The sequence below is a fragment of the Daphnia pulicaria genome, chromosome 7 (assembly GCF_021234035.1).
Source record: "Daphnia pulicaria isolate SC F1-1A chromosome 7, SC_F0-13Bv2, whole genome shotgun sequence".
NCBI lineage: Eukaryota > Metazoa > Arthropoda > Branchiopoda > Diplostraca > Daphniidae > Daphnia > Daphnia pulicaria.
Genome location: NC_060919.1, coordinates 18344310 through 18362149, shown reverse-complemented (window position 1 = coordinate 18362149; position 17840 = coordinate 18344310). Strand labels below are relative to the sequence as shown.

At 43.8% G+C, this 17840-nt stretch overlaps 2 protein-coding genes across 3 annotated transcripts; one reads left to right on the top strand and one right to left on the bottom strand.

Moving 5' to 3' along the window:
• The first annotated feature begins 1215 nt into the window (after window positions 1-1215).
• Window positions 1216-12979, top strand: LOC124348827 (probable chitinase 10). 2 transcript variants are annotated; one of them, XM_046799128.1, is made up of 17 exons: window positions 1216-1309; window positions 1563-1880; window positions 5350-5892; window positions 6187-6369; window positions 6450-6653; window positions 6988-8112; window positions 8191-8394; window positions 8470-9165; window positions 9235-9603; window positions 9666-10034; window positions 10106-10408; window positions 10476-10643; window positions 10719-11119; window positions 11184-11648; window positions 11717-12014; window positions 12089-12273; window positions 12347-12979. In XM_046799128.1, exons 3-17 carry the CDS (start codon window positions 5394-5396, stop codon window positions 12392-12394), a joined length of 5517 nt encoding a protein of 1838 aa, XP_046655084.1. In that variant the 5' UTR covers window positions 1216-1309; window positions 1563-1880; window positions 5350-5393; the 3' UTR covers window positions 12395-12979. The 2 variants fall into 2 exon arrangements, with proteins under 2 accessions (XP_046655084.1, XP_046655083.1); XM_046799127.1 differs by having other exon boundaries at window positions 1277-1345.
• A 1891-nt stretch (window positions 12980-14870) lies between these two features.
• LOC124348918 (protein brambleberry-like) lies at window positions 14871-17589 on the bottom strand. Its single transcript, XM_046799316.1, has 10 exons — window positions 17149-17589; window positions 16934-17062; window positions 16686-16871; window positions 16477-16628; window positions 16227-16414; window positions 16001-16168; window positions 15871-15942; window positions 15670-15804; window positions 15195-15597; window positions 14871-15117 (listed from the first exon to the last, which is right to left on the bottom strand). The coding sequence occupies exons 1-10, from the start codon at window positions 17455-17457 to the stop codon at window positions 14988-14990; spliced, it is 1872 nt and encodes a 623-aa protein (XP_046655272.1). The 5' UTR covers window positions 17458-17589; the 3' UTR covers window positions 14871-14987.
• Between the last annotated feature and the right edge of the window lie 251 nt (window positions 17590-17840).

The window sequence follows — 17840 nt, the reverse complement described above, 5'->3', positions numbered from 1 at the left end:
TTGCGGAGAATAGAAAGATAAAAAAGAGGCGTCCTGATGGTTTTTAAATTGCCGTTTGAAGATGGCGAAAGAGGCCGTCATTTCCGTCGCCTCTTCATCATTTCCCTTTTTGATTCGAAAATTTGCGCGCGCCAAAAGAGAAAAAAGAGGCGAGAAATTGTTACCTTGTTGCCGACGCTTGTTGCGGACGTGCGGCTGCGGGATCCACCCACCGAGATCGTCCTCCTCTTTAGCGGTGACGCAAGCGAGTCAATTGCGATACCCTCTAACGACTTTTGCGATCCTTTCTCTTTTTTGATAGGAACCAAAAATAAAAAACCCAACTCTGTCAAGTGGTTTCAAACAAGTTGAGCCTTCCCAATTAGACACCGCCTGCGACCCAAACAACAACAACCACCGAGCGGCGGCCGAGACACCGACAAAATTGACAGGGCTTGGACGGCTGATACACAAAAAGCAGTTCAACCTTGGTTCGCGCAATCGTTTCGTACCCCGAAAAAATCTACAGCGAATCGGTTAGATTCACGTAACCCCTCCATTTTGTGGCGACATATATATTTTTCCTCTCCGCTTGTCATATTATTCCTTCCACTGCGCATTGCGTAGTGGTGGCCATTCGATGCGGGTCCGGGTCTCCATGCTGCCAACGAGCCAAAAAAGAAAATCTCTGCTCAGTCGCAGCGGCGATTGATTGGAATTTTGCGCGCTTCGGAAAAAGTTATTCCCTCGACGTGCGGGTGATTTGGGCGGGGTTTCACGCTGTTTTTTAATTCAAATACAAAACTCAACTTGTGTCACTCTTTCTCTTTCTTTGCGGATGATGATGATGATGATGACCAAAGTACCTCCTGTCGTCCCAGGGACGTTTATCAAGGTAATAGGAGTACGCACCAAATTGGCAAAGACCAGGTTAGGCAAAGAAGAAAGAACTGGTGTTGTCTTCTCTTCTCTTGTCAACCGGAGAATACAAATCCCCAATATAAGAAAACAAAGAAGATTTTTAAAATAAAAATAAAAATTACAACGAAAAGTACCCCCTTCTCTCCTAGGAAAAAAACAAAACAATCCACACATTGGAAAGTTAAAAAACAACAACAAAACAACACCAACTACAGTAGAAGAAGAATAAAAGAAGAAGAAGACGAAAAAAAAAAAAAAAATATAGAAGCCGAGACGAAAACTTCTGATTTTGGCCTGCGGGAAGTGGTCGAGTCGGCTCCGCTGCTGTATAAAAAGGCTCTGGTGAGCGTGTACCGGCTGACAGTCGAGTTTGAAAACCCCGCCCGTCCTAACCGAACAACTTTTTTGGGTAAACACACACAACATCTTTACAAAAAAAAAAAAAAAAGTTTTTTTTTCCTCCTGCTTTTCATTTGTTTTGTCGGAGAAGAAGAAGACGAAGGGGGGCCACCCTTGTGAGGGGGGTTCAGATCATCATCACGACAAGAGTCAATAGAAATTGATTTGTTCACAATTTTTTCCCTTTCGGAAAAAACGAAACAGTTTCCGAGTTTTTAACCCGAGGAATTCATTTTCTGTTTTTCTCTTCTCTTTTGGATAGTTTTTCTCTCCTCCTGGGGTTGAAAACAGCCCGCCACATTTGTTGTGTGTTATTTTCAATCTCTTTCGGAGAGGTCGGCAAAAGGCAACTTCTCCCCCCTTTTTGCTTTTCGGTACAACACACCGGTCTACACTATCGCATCTCGTGAGTTATAGTCAACGCTCAACACACACACAGAAAGAACCTTTCGACCAAGAGGACACACACGGGTTCTCAACTTTTTGTGCGTGTTGTTCTCCTCCGCGTTATCGGCCGATTGCATCACACGGACAAACACACACACTCAGCAGGCACACGAGGAACAGTTTCTCCAAGCGCGGTAAGTTCAAAACCTTTAAAAAAACCTCTACCCTACGTAGATATAAATTAGATTTTTCTTTTTTTAACAATGGCATACCAGAAAACACCCCCCCCCCCCCTTGAAAAAAATTGAAAAAGGGAACGTCTTTTTCCTGTCCATTCCCTGTGACAACAAGAGTCACAACCCTTGTCGATCACTTCCAACTTGTTATTTCTGACAACATTTCTGAGTGAAAGTTTCCATTTACTTCTTAACAACCCCCCTCCCCGCCCACGACGTCATTACCGACATCCATCCCACCGTACCGATTATTCCACACACAGACGAAAGAATCGGAAACAAATGACTAGTGACACATCGCGCAGTTCTTTTTCTCCTTTCTAGACGCAGGGCGTGGGATTGTTTCGTTTAGTTTCAACGAAGGATCGAATGACATTTTATTCATTTTTCTGTGTAAAGTTTCCTCTTTTTACCTTTTATATTTTTATCTCACTATAAGAAAATTCCTCGTAGAAATTTGAGGATTAAACCAAAGACATTCCCCTCGAGCCGTTCCTGTCTGCTCTACCCCCTTTCCTGTTACTATTTCGGGTCCTCTCTTTTTTTTCGTGTTATTGTTTGCTGAGTGAACTATACTGCGTAGCGGAAAGATAACAAGAAAGTGAACCCCCCTCCTATCTCTAAGAAATCGACAAAACAAATTAAGAAGCCGCTGACTCTCGTTTTTTTTCTGTTTCTTTTCTATTTCTTCTCCTCGAGCCGCTGCTCAGGTAAAACATTGAAAATAAAAGAAGAAGAAGAGGAGGAAGATAATAATGAAAAAAAATAGAATAGGAAAGGGATGAGATAGGTGTCCGGTAGACCGCACAAACAACAGGAGACCCCCCTTTTTTTTATTATTATTCCAGTTTCTTAACTGTGGGAAGAAGAGGACGAAAAATAAAATCCAAAATCTAAAAGAAAGAAAAAAGGGTGGATAGGCAGAAAACAAGGGAATAAAATACGGTAGGTAAATAAATAAAGAAGCCCCTCTCAACGGAAAATAGCGCATCCGACAGGTGACAACAGTATCAGGTGTTGACAGATTAGCGTCGGATGGGCCAACACCTTTTCTCCATCTAGTCTTTCCCCTTTTTTCTCTTCCATTTAAAAAGGAAAAAGGTACTCCAAAAAAATCTTATCGGGAGAAGAAAAAAAAATTCTGAAAAAGTTTTTCACACATTTTTCCCACCTGTCGAGGAAGGTGGGCAAATTGCTGGGTGTAATAACCGGAGAAGGGGAGGACGCGACAACAAGGTTCGCGAACAACAACAACAACAATTTAAAGCGACGAAGCAGGACGACGCATTCACGGTCGTTCACGGGACGTTTTTTTTTCCAGATTTTTACGACGCTCACGCCGGTCGTTCGTTCAAACTTGCGACAAGGTTGGGCGAAAATAGAGTCCGTTTTTTCAAGATCAAGGTCGCCCTTGAAGTAAAAACTCATCACAACATAACAATATAGTCATAAACTATTCCCCCTGTGTTAGTTTATATATTTCTCTCAGACGTGCGCAGAGATACGCATATCTCATCCGATCGCTACACGGCGCCAAACCCAAATTTTTGTTTGGCAATCGAATGCCAAATGAATACCCAACTAGGAATTGCAGGAATTAAAGTCGAAATTTGCATTGATTAATATCATCCGAATGAGATAGAGTTTGAAAAAAAAGATAGGAATTTCGCTCGAGTTTTGTTTTCTTTTGAGCGCATCACATGAGAGCAGTGCGTGATGTTTTTCCTCGAGCAACGAACTCGCCAAGTGGTCTTAAAATGGAAGAAAAGAAGGGGGGCTGGCCGGCGGTCGAAAATGGCGCATGACAAGAATCCAAGGATAAAGAAGGAAGAAAAAAATGAATGTAATTACCATACGTGTTGGACGACTTTGCAATCTCCATTTGGCTTGAGGAAGGATAAAAAAAGCAAAAGGATGTATCAAGTTGAAGAGTTCAAGACGTATGGCAACCAATTTAAAAAGAAAAAAAAGAAGAGAATGGATGGACGAAAAAATTTTTTCGGTTGAATAAGGCACCACGCCCAAGCCTGGGGCCGCAGACCAGTTTTGCTAATCTTCACGTGCAGAGCCCCCATCGTCGGGAAAAGAACCATCAAGTTCCTCCAGCGGCAGCTGTGCGCGAAATTACTACCGCTGAGAAAAGAGAGTAGTACTTTATTTGATCCAGCCCAGCTGGAGAAATAGTGAAATTAATTTCACCATCCTTGAACTCGAAAAACCCGCTCCTCTTCTAGCGCGCTACATTCTTCGCAGTTCAAATTCAAACCAAAACTAGCCAAAAACACCAACAGACGAATAAAACCAGAAAACCCGTTTCTTTTTTTCCCTTTTTGTTCTTCTTCCCATCCATTACCGCGAGGAAAAACTGTTAGCTTTTTGAAAAATTTGATAACGTAAACACATGCGCATACTTAATAAAAAGAAAACCCTGCGATGATGTAACGTCCTCGTACGGAAGCGACATTCTCGTCAATTTATCATGACGCACTTTTAATAATCAGAATTCATAAAACCACGACAGCCCCTACATTTGAGCTAATCAAACGGACGCAGCAACATTTCCAGACGAAATGAAATTCGTGGAATTGATTCCCCCTCTTTTTTCACACAGACCCTACAAGGAGCGTTGGCCAGCAAAAAAACGAACGGAAAAATTTAGAAAGAAACACAACAAAATAAACTGATAAAAGCAAAAAGTAACAAATACAAAATGGAGGGATTTTTAAAATAAAGGAAAATAAAAAAACCTGATTATTTTTTTTCTTTGCCTTTTAGCCAAACAATTTGCATGGCGTAGCAATAAGACATTGACCTCTTCTTTTTTATATAGTCTTAGTACATCTTGAGATCGGAAGCCATTATCAACAACATTCGCCGGGTCGTTTCAATGAAACAACATTCGACCATCAAAAAGAGAAAAAGGGGGGGATAGCCTGGAGCTGTTCTTTTCACGACACACATCAGTTGCTTATTCTATATGTAAATCCCCCAGCTATTATCCATCACGTCGTCTTCAGGTCGTGTGTATCTCTTTTCAACGGTTCCGATATAATTGACGGAAGTTTTGAAAAGTGATGATGACGGATGGGGCGCGTGGGTAGTCTCGTCCTCATTAGCTAGTCAACACACATTATCATCTCAGACTACAAAAGGGAATAATAAATATAAGAAGCTAATTTCAGCCGCCGCCGCCGCCGCCGCCGCAGCTCCGCGGTAGGTCGGCCAACAACAAACATCCGATCGCGGAGTACAGTACACATATTTCAATTCATTGAATTCCCTTTTTCGTCGTGTAATTATATGCGGCGCTCTGCAGTTATTATTGATTGTTTGTTTTCATCAAAAAATCCTCTTTGACCTTTACCGAAAACAATGTCTTTTCTATTTCTTCATTCTCCCCCCTTTTTTGTTGTTGATGATTTTGCAGTTGTTTTCCCATCAATTGGCCCCCACGCGTTCCGACCCGACAGCATGAAACTCCGGAAGAGTATTCCCGTCCTGGCTGTTGCAGCTGTGGCTCTTTTTCTCACAGCTGCGACCCTCGTGAAAGCCGATGTGGAAGAGCTGATGGATGGTTTCGGACAAGATTATGCTAATGAGCGGACGCTCGCAGTCGAGGCGGAGGTGGAACCGGTCGTCGCCGGGTTCAACCGCGGTGCCGTCGAGCACCGGCCCGATTTTGACGACGTCCGCCAGCAACAATCTCAGTTCTCTCGCATCCAATTGATGGAGAGTCTCAATCAAATCAAAGAAATGGACCAGCAGCAGGACCAGCCGGCGTATGATGACGATGATCGAGTCGATGCCAACCGAATAAGCAAAGGAATTTACGTGGAAGAACAAGAGACCTATCCGAGCAGCTATCAAGGATTCAATGGTCACTCGTACCAAAACGAGCCGCCCGTGCTGGACGAATTGGAGCGACTCGTCGATCCGGTGCCAATCGATCCGTTATCAGCCACTAAAAATGGTAAGATCCCCGTTAGACGAACAGCAGGACAAACAAAAAAAAAAAAAAAAAACAACTTTTGGGGTTCCGTAAAGAGACGGGCGGCCTTGTACGATGCAGACAAGCAGACAACACCCGAACGACAGGTCGAAAGGGTCACGTTTGGAGAGGCTCATTTATTTCCTGCATGTCCTTTTACGTTTCAAAACGAAAGAGAAGAATAACGTGTTTCTACAACTGACAAAAATCTTCTTCTTTTTCTTGTGTGTGTGTGATTTGAAATCGATATGATGGCGACGTATTGATGGCGACCAGGAGAGGATTACAAGGTCGTGTGCTACTATGAATCGTGGGCCATCTACCGTGACGAACCGATGACGACAAGTCCCGCCGATGTCGATCCTTTCGGCTGCACTCATGTCATCTATTCATTCCTCGGCTTGGACAAGACGTCGCTCACCGTCACCATTCTCGACCCGGATTACGAAGTCGTCAGAGGTGAAATAGAATGAATGAATTTTGTCAACAACATTTCCTCATTTCTCTTTTTTCTACTTGACTCACGCACGAATAAACAGGCGGTTTTAGAGCTGCCCTGGCCCTTAAAAACATCAACCCCGCTCTCAAAGTGATGATAGCCATCGGTGGGTGGAGCGAAGGAGGTAAACAGTACTCCCAGATGGTGTCCAGCCCGGCCAGCAGAGCAAAGTTTATCGATTCCGTCGTCGTTTTCATGGAAAAGTGGAAGTTTGACGGCTTCGACCTCGACTGGGAATATCCAGGTAGAGTACCCACTAAAGACTTACTTATTTTAATTCAATTCCGTCGGCTCAAAAAGAAAAAAAGAAAAAGAAAACGGGAAAGCGTGACGTCAGTGGATCAAAGGCTCGTTAGTATAGACGCAAAAAGATCAAAGCAATGGCGAATGTAGAGCATCTGACTGCTTTCGCTAATCATCTCATTACACAACTTGCTCAAAGACATAGAGTTAAAAAATTTAGACGTACTAGGCTCTCAGCATCTACAGAGTTCGGATGTAATCAAATTAAAAATAGTAATCAATAGAGATACTTCATCGAGCCTTTCTTCTTCTTCTTCACTCCTTTCCAATCAAAGGTGCCACGGATCGCGATGGCAGATGGGCCGACAAAGAGAATTTCGCCCTGTTGGTGGAAGAAATGTCAGCCGTGTTCCAACCGCGCAATTGGCTTCTGACGGCTGCCGTGCCAGCCGCCACGTTCCGCATCAACGAAGGCTACGATGTGCCTCGCCTTGCCAAATCGCTGGATTTTATTAACGTCATGACGTACGACTTGCACGGCACGTGGGACAACTACGCCGATCATCACGCCCCGCTACGGAAGCGTCCTTTCGATTCCGGCGCGACGCAGAACCTTCACTCGGACGGAGCGCTGTCTTACTGGATCTCCAAAGGCGCTCCGGCGAGGAAAATCATTTTCGGCATCCCGTTTTACGGACGCAATTTCAGACTGGCCAACCCAAACAATTCAAAGCCCAAGGCACCCATCGCCGGTGCCGGAACTGTCGGTCCCTTCACCAAAGAGGCCGGATTCGTGGCTTACTTTGAGATCTGCAGGTGGCTGCAAGAAGGCGGATGGCAGGAGCTGGAGGACGAAGCCGGAAGCCCCTACCTCGTCAAGGGAGATCAATGGATCGGCTACGACACGGTGGAATCCGTTCTAACTAAAATGGATTACATCAGAAGTACCGGCCTGGGCGGAGCCATGATCTGGGCTGTTGGATTGGACGACATTAAAGGCGACTGCGGTCCTGAAAGGCCTTTACTTCGGGCCATCAACGATGGATTACGTCGAAACGGAGGCACTCCATCAGCGACCGTAGCTCCACCCAAACCCACAACGGCTCGTCCGACCACGGCTGCTACTCCCCGGCCCACGACGGCCGCTCCTCTTCCTCAGCCGCCTACTACAGTGGCTCCATTTGTGCCAGCACCTACTGCTGCTCCCACACGACCTCCACCGATCGTTCTTCCGACCACACCTGCCCCTACTGCATCGTTCGATCCCAGCTGTCTGATCAAAGGCGACAGCTTTTGGCCCCACCCTGATGATTGCGGTCAGTTCTACCGTTGCGTGGGTGCAACACCTTACTTTTTCAACTGCCCGAGCGGCCTGCACTTCAATCCTAGCATCTTGGTCTGCGATTGGCCCGAAAACGCTCAATGCACCGCAAAAAACTCGTTAAACAACAGGCTGACCGGTAAGTCCCGCCACTTTTCAAATTCAAAATTTATTCTTCGTCGATCGATTTTCAGCCAGAGTTTTGCTTTCAAAACAGCCGACCGCCAAGTCCAAACGAACAAGGACTACAAAGTCGTTTGCTACTACAGTAGCTGGGCGTGGCTGAGACGTGGCGATGCTGAATTTGTTCCGGAAAATGTCCTGTCATCCAGCTGCACGCATGTTTTGTACGCCTATGGTGGACTGGATCCCAAAACTTTGCTCCTCAAAAGTAACGACATCTGGACAGACATCAGCAACAGTAAACCGAAATAGCTCCTCAATTTTTCATTACTGCTTGGAAATTCACGAAATATTGATCTTCCCTCCTTCCCAGGAATGTACGCCCGAATCAATGGACTGAAACAAACGAATCCTAATCTCAAAGTCATGTTGGTGATGGGCGGATGGACCGACTCTGGAGACGACTCTTACAGCCGACTCGTGGCCGACGCCAGGTCACGTTCCATGTTCGCCGCTCACGCTGCGGGTTTCCTCCAAGTTTACGGTTTCGACGGTTTGCACCTCGACTGGCAATACCCGGTGTGTTGGCAAGCCGATTGTTCCAAGGGGCCGGCTATCGACCGGGCCAACTATCCTATTTTTATCAGGGAATTGCAACAAGAATTCGCCAAAAGCAATCTGTTGCTGGGCGTGAATGTGGCCAGCTATAAGAATCTGGCTATGACGGCGTTCGACGGAGCCGCCCTTGGACGATTCGCGGATTTTATCACCGTGCCGGCCTTCGATTTCCACGGCAGCTGGGAAAGTGTGACAGGACACACGGCTCCGCTGCAAGGGAGTGGCGATTCAGACAGTGTCGAGGCCAGCATGAACTACTGGAGTCGCCAGGGCATTCCAGCAGCCAAGCTCATCTTGGGTATTCCACTTTACGGTCAGAGTTTCACCTTGGCCGTTCCAGCTACGACAAGAGATCAAGCGGCCATTGGCGTCAAAGCCAAAGGAGCTGGTCTACCTGGTCCTTATACCCAACAAGCTGGTATGCTGGCCTACTACGAGATTTGCAATGAAGGTAATTTTCTTTAAAGATGACAGAAATTTTCAACGGACATTTAAAATACTAAATGAATTTGATCCTCAGTGCGCCAGGGAATTTGGTCTGAAGTGGCCAACGACGCTCCTTACGCTTTCCGGGGTACCCAATGGGTCGGTTACGACAACGTCGCTTCCGTCCGCCGCAAAGCCAGTTACATCCAGCGCGAAGGATTCGGTGGAGCTATGGTCTTCTCTATCGACATGGACGATTTTAGGAACACCTGCTGCTCAGAAGCTTTCCCCCTAACCAAAGCTATTGCCAGAATTCTTGGCATCCGCAATGACCCGCAACCAACGCCTGGAAGCAATTGCGGACGCCCACCAGGGCCCGTCACTCCTCCACCACTGGCCATCACTACCGGCTTTGATTCGGGAATGAATACGAGACCCACCACTGCAGCTACATTTCCAAGTGGTACATAAATACATTTCAATAATTTTTTAAAAATTTCGTTTTAACATTTCGGTCCCATCTAGCCCCAACTACACCATCGACTCCAAGGCCAACTCGTCCACCAACTCGCCCGCCCACACAACCAACAACTCGACCAACAACACGACCGCCAACACGACCTAGTACTCGACCTCCGACCCAGCCAACAACTCGCCCAACAACTCGCCCACCAACACCATCGACTCCAAGGCCCACTCAGCCGACCGAGGGACCAACTCAATCAGACTGTGTCAACGGCCAGTATTACTCAGTACCTGGCGATTGTTCGTCATTTGCCAGATGCGTCAATGGAGTTTTGAAAAAGAGCAAATGTTCTCCTGGATTGTACTGGAACGCCGACGAAACTCTTTGTGACTGGCCAGAAAAAGTCAATTGCGTTTCAGATGGACAAGGTAACCTAATCCATCTGATTGATTATCAAAAACAAAAAATGTACTTAAAAGTTTGAATTGATCTCTTTTAGCTACCCTAGCACCGGTTTCAACCCCAACCAGATCTACGACACCTTTTATACCGACGCAAGGAACTACTGGCATGAGGCCTACACCCAAACCTACAACCATTCGCCCACCACCACCGACAGTTGAAGCGGTTGTAGGGACGTGCCAAGAGGGTCAATACAGTCAAAGTGGGCCGGATTGCTCCGTGTATCAATGGTGCGTCAATGGCCAGTTGATAGAACAAGGCTGCCAAGCGGGATTGCACTGGAATCAACAAATCAAAGTTTGCGATTGGCCGGCCAACGCAAACTGTCCCTTCAGTGGCCGTAAGTTTCTTTTTAAAATTCATCTCATTCAGCAACATTTTAACGAGTCATATGTTCATAAAAAAAGAATCGACTTCAGTAGTTCAGCCAACGGCCCAACCCATCGCTTCCGTCACCACACCCAGACCGACAAGACCAACAACAACAGTCAGGCCAACAAGACCGACAACAACAGCCACTAGACCATCCAAGCCATCAGCTACGCCCGCAAGACCTACTAAACCCTCAAAACCGGGTGAGTACCGGTTTATTCATCGGACAACTCAAACTCTTTCTTAATTCTAACGCGAATATTTTTCAAATGTTGAAGGCGAGTACAAGGTGATTTGTTACTACACCAATTGGTCGTGGTATCGACCTGGTGAAGCCAAATATGCCCCAAGCGACATCGACGTCGACTTGTGCACTCACATCCTTTACGGATTCGCAACGCTGGACCCCACTCAATTGACGATGCGGGTCTTTGACTCCTGGTCGGACACGGACGAATACGGACCGAAACTCTACGCCAAAGTGGTGGCTCTCAAGAAAAATGGAATCAAAGTACTTATCGCTCTGGGCGGCTGGAACGACTCACTGGGCAACAAGTACAGTCGCATGGTCAATGATCCTGCATCCAGGAAAAGATTCATTGACAATGCCATTGTTTTCATTGAGAAATACGGATTCGACGGGCTCGATCTTGATTGGGAATACCCCAAATGTTGGCAGGTATGAAATTAAAACAAATTCAATTTACCTACGCATTCGAAAACAAAATGTTTTATCTGTTTAGGTGGACTGTAACGCCGGCCCGGCATCGGATAAACAAGGTTTCGCTGCTTTAGTAAGCGAATTGAGGACTGAATTTACTCCGCGCGGTTGGCTGCTATCATCGGCCGTTTCACCATCCAAGACTGTCATCGACAACGCATACGACGTGCCATCTTTGTCGCGAGACTTCGACTGGATTGGTGTTATGACATACGATTACCACGGCCATTGGGACAAGAAGACGGGTCACGTTGCTCCGCTCAGCGTCCATTCAGAAGCCGATGTGGTTTACTTCAACACAAACTACACGCTCAATTATTGGATCAAACTGGGAGCCGATCCGGCTAAACTCATTCTCGGTGTCCCCCTTTACGGACAGTCTTTCACGCTGGAAAATCCCAACAATAACGGACTGAACGCTCCGGCTAAAGGAACTGGACAAGCCGGAGAATTTACTCGACAAGCTGGATTCCTTGCCTATTACGAGGTACGATTTGTCGCCCTCCGGTTAAGAGTTTTCAATCAATTTTGTCTTTCGATTCAAATGGTCAATAGATTTGCAAACAAGTCAAGAATAGTGGATGGACAATTGTGCAAGATTCTGAGGAGGCCATGGGACCGTACGCCTATCGTGGTGACCAATGGGTTTCATTTGACGATGTGGACATAATTCGTCGAAAATCCGAACTTGTACGCACAATGAAACTCGGCGGTGCTATGATCTGGGCGCTGGATTTGGATGACTTCCGCAATCGGTGCGGATGTGAGACATATCCGTTGCTCAAGACTATCAACCGCGTGCTGCGCAATTATCCATCATCGGGCGAAACGTGCGCCAATTCCCCAATGATTTGTAAGTTGTCAAAGAAAATCTAAAATCATTTTGCAAAATTTTATCTGACGCTTTTTTTAAAATGGGAAATTTAGATAGCGGAAGTGACAACAATGAAAGCTCGGAAAGTGTGAGTATTTGGGCTCCCATTTCCGGTAAAGGAACTGGTTGCTCGAACGGATCCTTCCGTGCTCACGAGTCCGAGTGCACTAGCTACTACCAGTGCGTGAATGGACAATGGGCTGAAGCCAGATGTCCGGGTGGATTATTATGGAATAGGGTACGCATAAATTCAAACTTGTGATGAAAAGTAAATTTGATAGAATTTAATTGAATTTGTTACTGTTTTACAGAGCTACTGCGATTGGTCTTTCAATACGGAATGCGGTCGGACGGCTTAATTGGATAGTTGATTTTAAAACTGCTGGGTTGTTTTTAAAAACTTAATTTTGAATTTACTTTCTTTTTTGCCCCCTTTTTCCTGGTTGGTCGTCTGGTGCTTTCAATCTATCACGGGATAGTATAATGGATTTTTTTTTTTGTAATACGGTAGTTTAAAATGATGGCGGGAATAAAACGGCGCGTGGCCGCAATCAATCCTGTCATCAAAAGAGAAAAATTGCAATACCACTTCCCTTTAAATGGGCTCCTCAAATCAAAAACTAAATTGAAATTGGCTATTGAACCTGAACAACACTTTTCATCTGTCGGTAGTACCGAAAAAAAAAAATAATAATTAATACTGGCAATTTTGAATTCAATATAACGACTCAACGTGATCATATGCATCCATAAACGGCCAGGGTATTATTTTCAAAAAAATTTCTCCACTGATGTCCATTGATATGACGACGGGATTTAAAAAAAAAAATCGGGTATTCCTCCATTTTGTCTGTTTGTTTGTCTGTTTTTTTTAGGCGCGTGTGTTTTGGGTTTTGTTGTAATACACAATTTCCCATCATCGAATTTGAAGATGGAAAAATGAATATGTAGAATTTTTTAATTTTAAATGAGTTTGCAATAAAGATAAATATTCAAGTTGTTACGTTCTTCGTGAACATTCAATAGAAAGTCAAAAAGTATAGTAAGGTAAGCTCAGCTACTTAAAATATTGACACATAAGAACGATCAATAAAATAAACTAGACTCAGTCACAAATTGATTGACCGAAATTGAAAACAGTGCGCAACAATAAAAACTTTGACCATTAGCTGGTTCCTCCCAAATCTGAGGAGAAATTCTCCCAAAAGAAATGAATTATGTATTTATGCGCGAAGGTTGCGCAAGCGCTTCAATATCGCAAACCACTCCACATATCTGGAGTGGGGAAAAGAAGAAATATATATCCATGTCAAGATGAACATGGGATCTGTCAGTCATCATCGGTCTATCTAAATAAGTATGTTGTCCTTTCTCGTACCATCCAGTGCACTCCTGTACAATGAAACAAACAACACAGAGTCAACTACCATGTTAGCATTCTTGCCGATGGCCATCGTCTGTTGCGTTTCAATCGGTGTACCGTTAAACCTGTTGATTGTTGTCGTCATTATCGCACAAAAAAGATTGCACAAGCCACGCCACATATTTTGGTTGGGCGTGATCTTTTCAAATTTGTTCGCTCAACTGATAAGTTTCAATGAGCTTCTGGTTTTCTACATATTGCCCGGCAACAAGACGGCCTGCTGGACATTCGTTTTCTTACTCGGTATCCCCTACGCCACACTGCTATTGAACCTCTTGTTGGGTTCAATTGATCGCTTCGTTGCAATCACCTACCCTATTTGGCACAGAAATCATGTTACCATCAAACTCATCGTCATGGGGCAATTGACGGGCCTTCTTCTCCTTACGATCATCTTTAAAACTTCATTTTTTGTGAACGGAACCTTCAAAACCATCAGTTGTCAGCAGCCCCACCCACACGGAAAAACAATCGTTTTTACTTTAATGTCTCTCGTTCTGCTCTGCGTCGTCACACAAATCACAATTTTCTTGAAGACCAAAACGTATTTCTTGCAACAGAGAGAAGGGCGGTGTCAGGCGGTCCACCACACGAGAGCAGATTTATTCCTCTCCTCTAGTCGGCTTAATCCACTCAGTATTAATGAGGTATCCTCAATGATTTCGCCAGAGTATTTTGTGCACATCGGCAGTGAGACGATAAGCAAGCTAGAAGTGGAAGCCACATGGACGCTTGCTCAAGGCGTCACATCCCTCGGAATCATCTCTTCCCCCGTTTTAATCGTCTTACTGGGAGCTTTCTTCTGCAGCCAAATCTATGACGACTGCTCGGCCGTCACTTGGATGATACCCTACTTTCGAGAGTTGGTACTCGTCCATACTATTTATAATCCTATCATGTACATCTGTCGTAGCAAGGAATTCTCATCAGCCATTAGGCGCAAACTCTGCCTAGGCAACGAAAATGTTACCTAGATAAGCCGTTCGAATAGGTATCATTTCAGGGAGCAACCAAATCAATCGAATAATTCAAACGCTACCCGGAAATATTGTCGAGTGGGAGCCTGAGCAAACACAAAGACTAGCATCAAGTAAAAGATGCACGCATTCGCCAGGATTTCATGAAAAAAAAGTTCTCTCTAATCGGCTTAAGAGAATCGGAAAAGGTAAAGATCGGTAACTCAGATAAGCGGGAAAAAGATATTCAAGCTTGGGCGTGATCAACTTCTCAAACGGCGAAAATATGGATCCGCAATCGAACTTTTGGCGCCGTATCCGACATCAGAATACGATGTTTTTTTTTTACATCGCATGCACACGAAAAATAAAAATAATAAAATCCTACCTTGTCCTATTGGATCCAGCCTCTGTTGATGCTGCTTTAAATCGATCTTGTAGAAATCTACAATTAAATTTTTTGAAATAAATTCGTGTATTTTCCCACATATCCAAAAGGAAATTTAAAGCATTTTGAATTTGTTGAAATTAAGGAGAAAAAAAAAATCACCCAAGGTAAGATGTAGTAGAAATTCATTTGTGTTGTTCTGCGTGATGCCAGCAAAACATTGAATCTTTCGTGGCAGCGTTTCGGCAACTGGAACCATCCAAGCATTTGCCAGAGCAATTACGACGAGGTGTAGACGGTCGTCGCGGAGTACCACTTTTGTGTAAAACAAACACAAAAATTTAACAAGCTCTTCCTGTATTCTAACTGGATTCAAACGACCGTGAAATTACCTTCTCGATTGGCTGAGAGAAACGTTGGAAACCACCGAACGAGTTGGAGAAAGGTCTCTGAACGAATTTGAACTCGGTGCCCTCCTTGGACTGCGGCGATGAACACTGCTTGCGAAGCTGGCGTCGTCTTGCATGGTGTCTTGTAAAATCGACCGAACGCTTTTATGTTTTTGATGTGTCAAAAGCTTGTCAAATGAAGGAGAAGGTAAGGGAGTGCGATCTCCATCAAAGGTGTCGTTGATTAAGGTACAGCCATTAAGCAGGTCCTCAATAGACTTGTCTGAGACGGAGACAAAACTTTTTGCATCTGGCGTTGAACAACGATATTGGATTTCCTGTTGTTTGGTCGTTGAGGCTGAACCAGAACTACATCGAGATTTCAGAAATAGAAATACTCGATATCCTATTTTTGACCATACAAACACTCGGGTTAATACGACATCAACAATACAAAAATAGAAGTTTGGTTTATTACCCAGAGAGAACATAAAAAGAAGGCCTACGAGAGCTGGCGCATCCATGGAAACACCTTGTTGTAGATCCATTGTTAAATTGATAGGAACCAAGAACAAAAAAATCCATCGCATGTAGGCCGGGGCTTGCACGAAAGCTAAAATAAACAAGCGGAGAAATCCTTGAGCAATTGATAAGATGAAAATTAATTTTTAGCAATTACCTAACAACAGCATCCCCAATAGAAAGTAGCAAACGTGAAGCACCCACGTCGACAACTTTCCCACCTTTTTCTCTGTTTAGCATTTAAATCAGTATTTTTATTAAACAAAACTGTTACATTCAAAACGTACCTGTATTAACCACTAAGCTTTGAATCCAATTGAGTTGATCACGACTGTTTTCTGACACACTAAGCAAAAACTGGAACGTATGGTTTAGTTTTTGTAAAGTCTCGATCGTTTCCGACTGCATGTGAGCAGCGTAATCTTGCTGACTGAGCAATTTACTAACACTTTCCTCTGTAAATTAAAACACGTGATTACAATTCTTAATAATTCAAGATAACTCAAGGCGTACCTAATTGATTCCAAACTTCGCCAACGTGACCCTCGATGTTCAATAAAGAGTCCATTAGATGTTGCTGTGCTATCTTCCGATCGTTTTCTTGTTCCATTGCTAGCTGAGCAGCTTGATTCAAAGTTTCCTTCAACGAATCACTCAAGGAAGCGAGTTGGCGTTGGCTTGCGAAAGCGGCCGCGCGTTCCCTGGGTAACAAAAAAGATCTAGTAAGTTTGTAATCAATTCGAAGAATTCAATAAAAAATTACCTTGACACTTCTCTCATTGTGCTGCTTATCTGTTGAGAAGCCAACTGCTGGGTAGCTTTCAGAAAGTCTTGTTGTTCCAGCAACTTTTCTTGACCTTTGGTCAAAGAAGTTAAAGTATCAGCAGCCAAAGATCCAAGTTCCTCTTGCTCAGCCTGTGGAGAAAAAAAAGATACAATACAGTTGTGATGAAAATCAATAAAGAAACCAACCTTGAGCTCTCTAATGAATCCCAATTGTTGACTAGAACTGGCCATGAGTTTGTTGACTGTCATTTGAGTCAGTGCTCTAAACTGTTGTTGGCGGGCACCATAGCACACTGATCTTGCTCTATTTGATAGAATATGGTAGGCATTCCAGGTGTCGGAATCCATGTCAGAAGTACATTCCTTTAAAGTCTAAAAAATATAAACTCGTTAGCTAAAACTAGCTGAAGTGATGCATTAATTAGAAAACTTGCCATTGTAGAGGAGCATGGATAGACTCTCCGCCCTTCCAATCTTGATTGGCAGTTTAAAAGATTCACACCCAACTTAGACAAATCTTCCTCTGAGAGATCATTGCAGTCTTGCTTCAATTGAAGGATTAACTATAAACAAGTTCATTAATATTAGGTAATGAACAGTGAGATTGTACTCATGATACAAATAATCAACATCAAAGTACTTTACTTACTTTATGCTGGCAGACATCCAGCTCGCTCATACTAAGGTCCGTATATTTCTGTGCATCGGCAATGAATTTTTCATCAGCTACAGATAGCTCAAATGGAATATCAGACCTTGCTTGCACAGCACTCTCATCAGGTTCAGAAACTTCAATCTTATCATCTTCTTTTGCTACAGCCATAAGCTTGTCAAATTGTTTTTCACTACTCAAAATGTTAAAAGGAGAGCTGTCTCTGCCTAAAATCCAGCCTACTAAACTAGAATGACTACCAGTTCCTAGAAGAATTATGGCCACTAAATATAAAGTTATCCTCATTTTTAAAATAATCACAGTGCAAAGAAAATCATCTGACAATGGTTGTATAAGTGGTTTAAGATTGTTAAGAGGGATTGGTCGATAAAATTAGTTAAAAGGAACTGCACGTTGCTTCAAGTCTGGACTTGTTCTTGGTCTAGCAAATCTGAAAAAGTGGCGATTCCATTTGAAAAACCATTTGCATTTATTCAAATGAGGCAGTAACGTTGCCACATTGCTTTTTCCAAAAGAATTCGACGGAAATTTAAAATCTTTAAAATCTTAAAATCTTCATCTATTATGTTGTATAATGAAAAAAATATATTCCTGTAATTGAAATAAATTTTAATAATTTCAGTCATTTGGAAAAAAAATAGTAAGGAAAAAAAAACGTTTACAGGCAC

Bases quoted from the DNA above. Each gene is read 5' to 3' on its own strand.
- LOC124348827 (XM_046799128.1), top strand. From the start codon at position 5,394: ATGAAACTCCGGAAGAGTATTCCCGTCCTGGCTGTTGCAGCTGTGGCT. The intron at 8,395-8,469 runs GTAAACCGAAAT...CCTCCTTCCCAG, and splicing joins CTGGACAGACATCAGCAACA to GAATGTACGCCCGAATCAAT. The intron at 9,166-9,234 runs GTAATTTTCTTT...TTTGATCCTCAG, and splicing joins CTACGAGATTTGCAATGAAG to TGCGCCAGGGAATTTGGTCT.
- LOC124348918 (XM_046799316.1), bottom strand. From the start codon at position 17,457: ATGAGGATAACTTTATATTTAGTGGCCATAATTCTTCTAGGAACTGGT. The intron at 15,598-15,669 runs GTAATAAACCAA...GGTCAAAAATAG, and splicing joins TCTTTTTATGTTCTCTCTGG to GATATCGAGTATTTCTATTT. The intron at 15,118-15,194 runs GTAATTTCACGG...TTTACACAAAAG, and splicing joins TCTCTCAGCCAATCGAGAAG to TGGTACTCCGCGACGACCGT.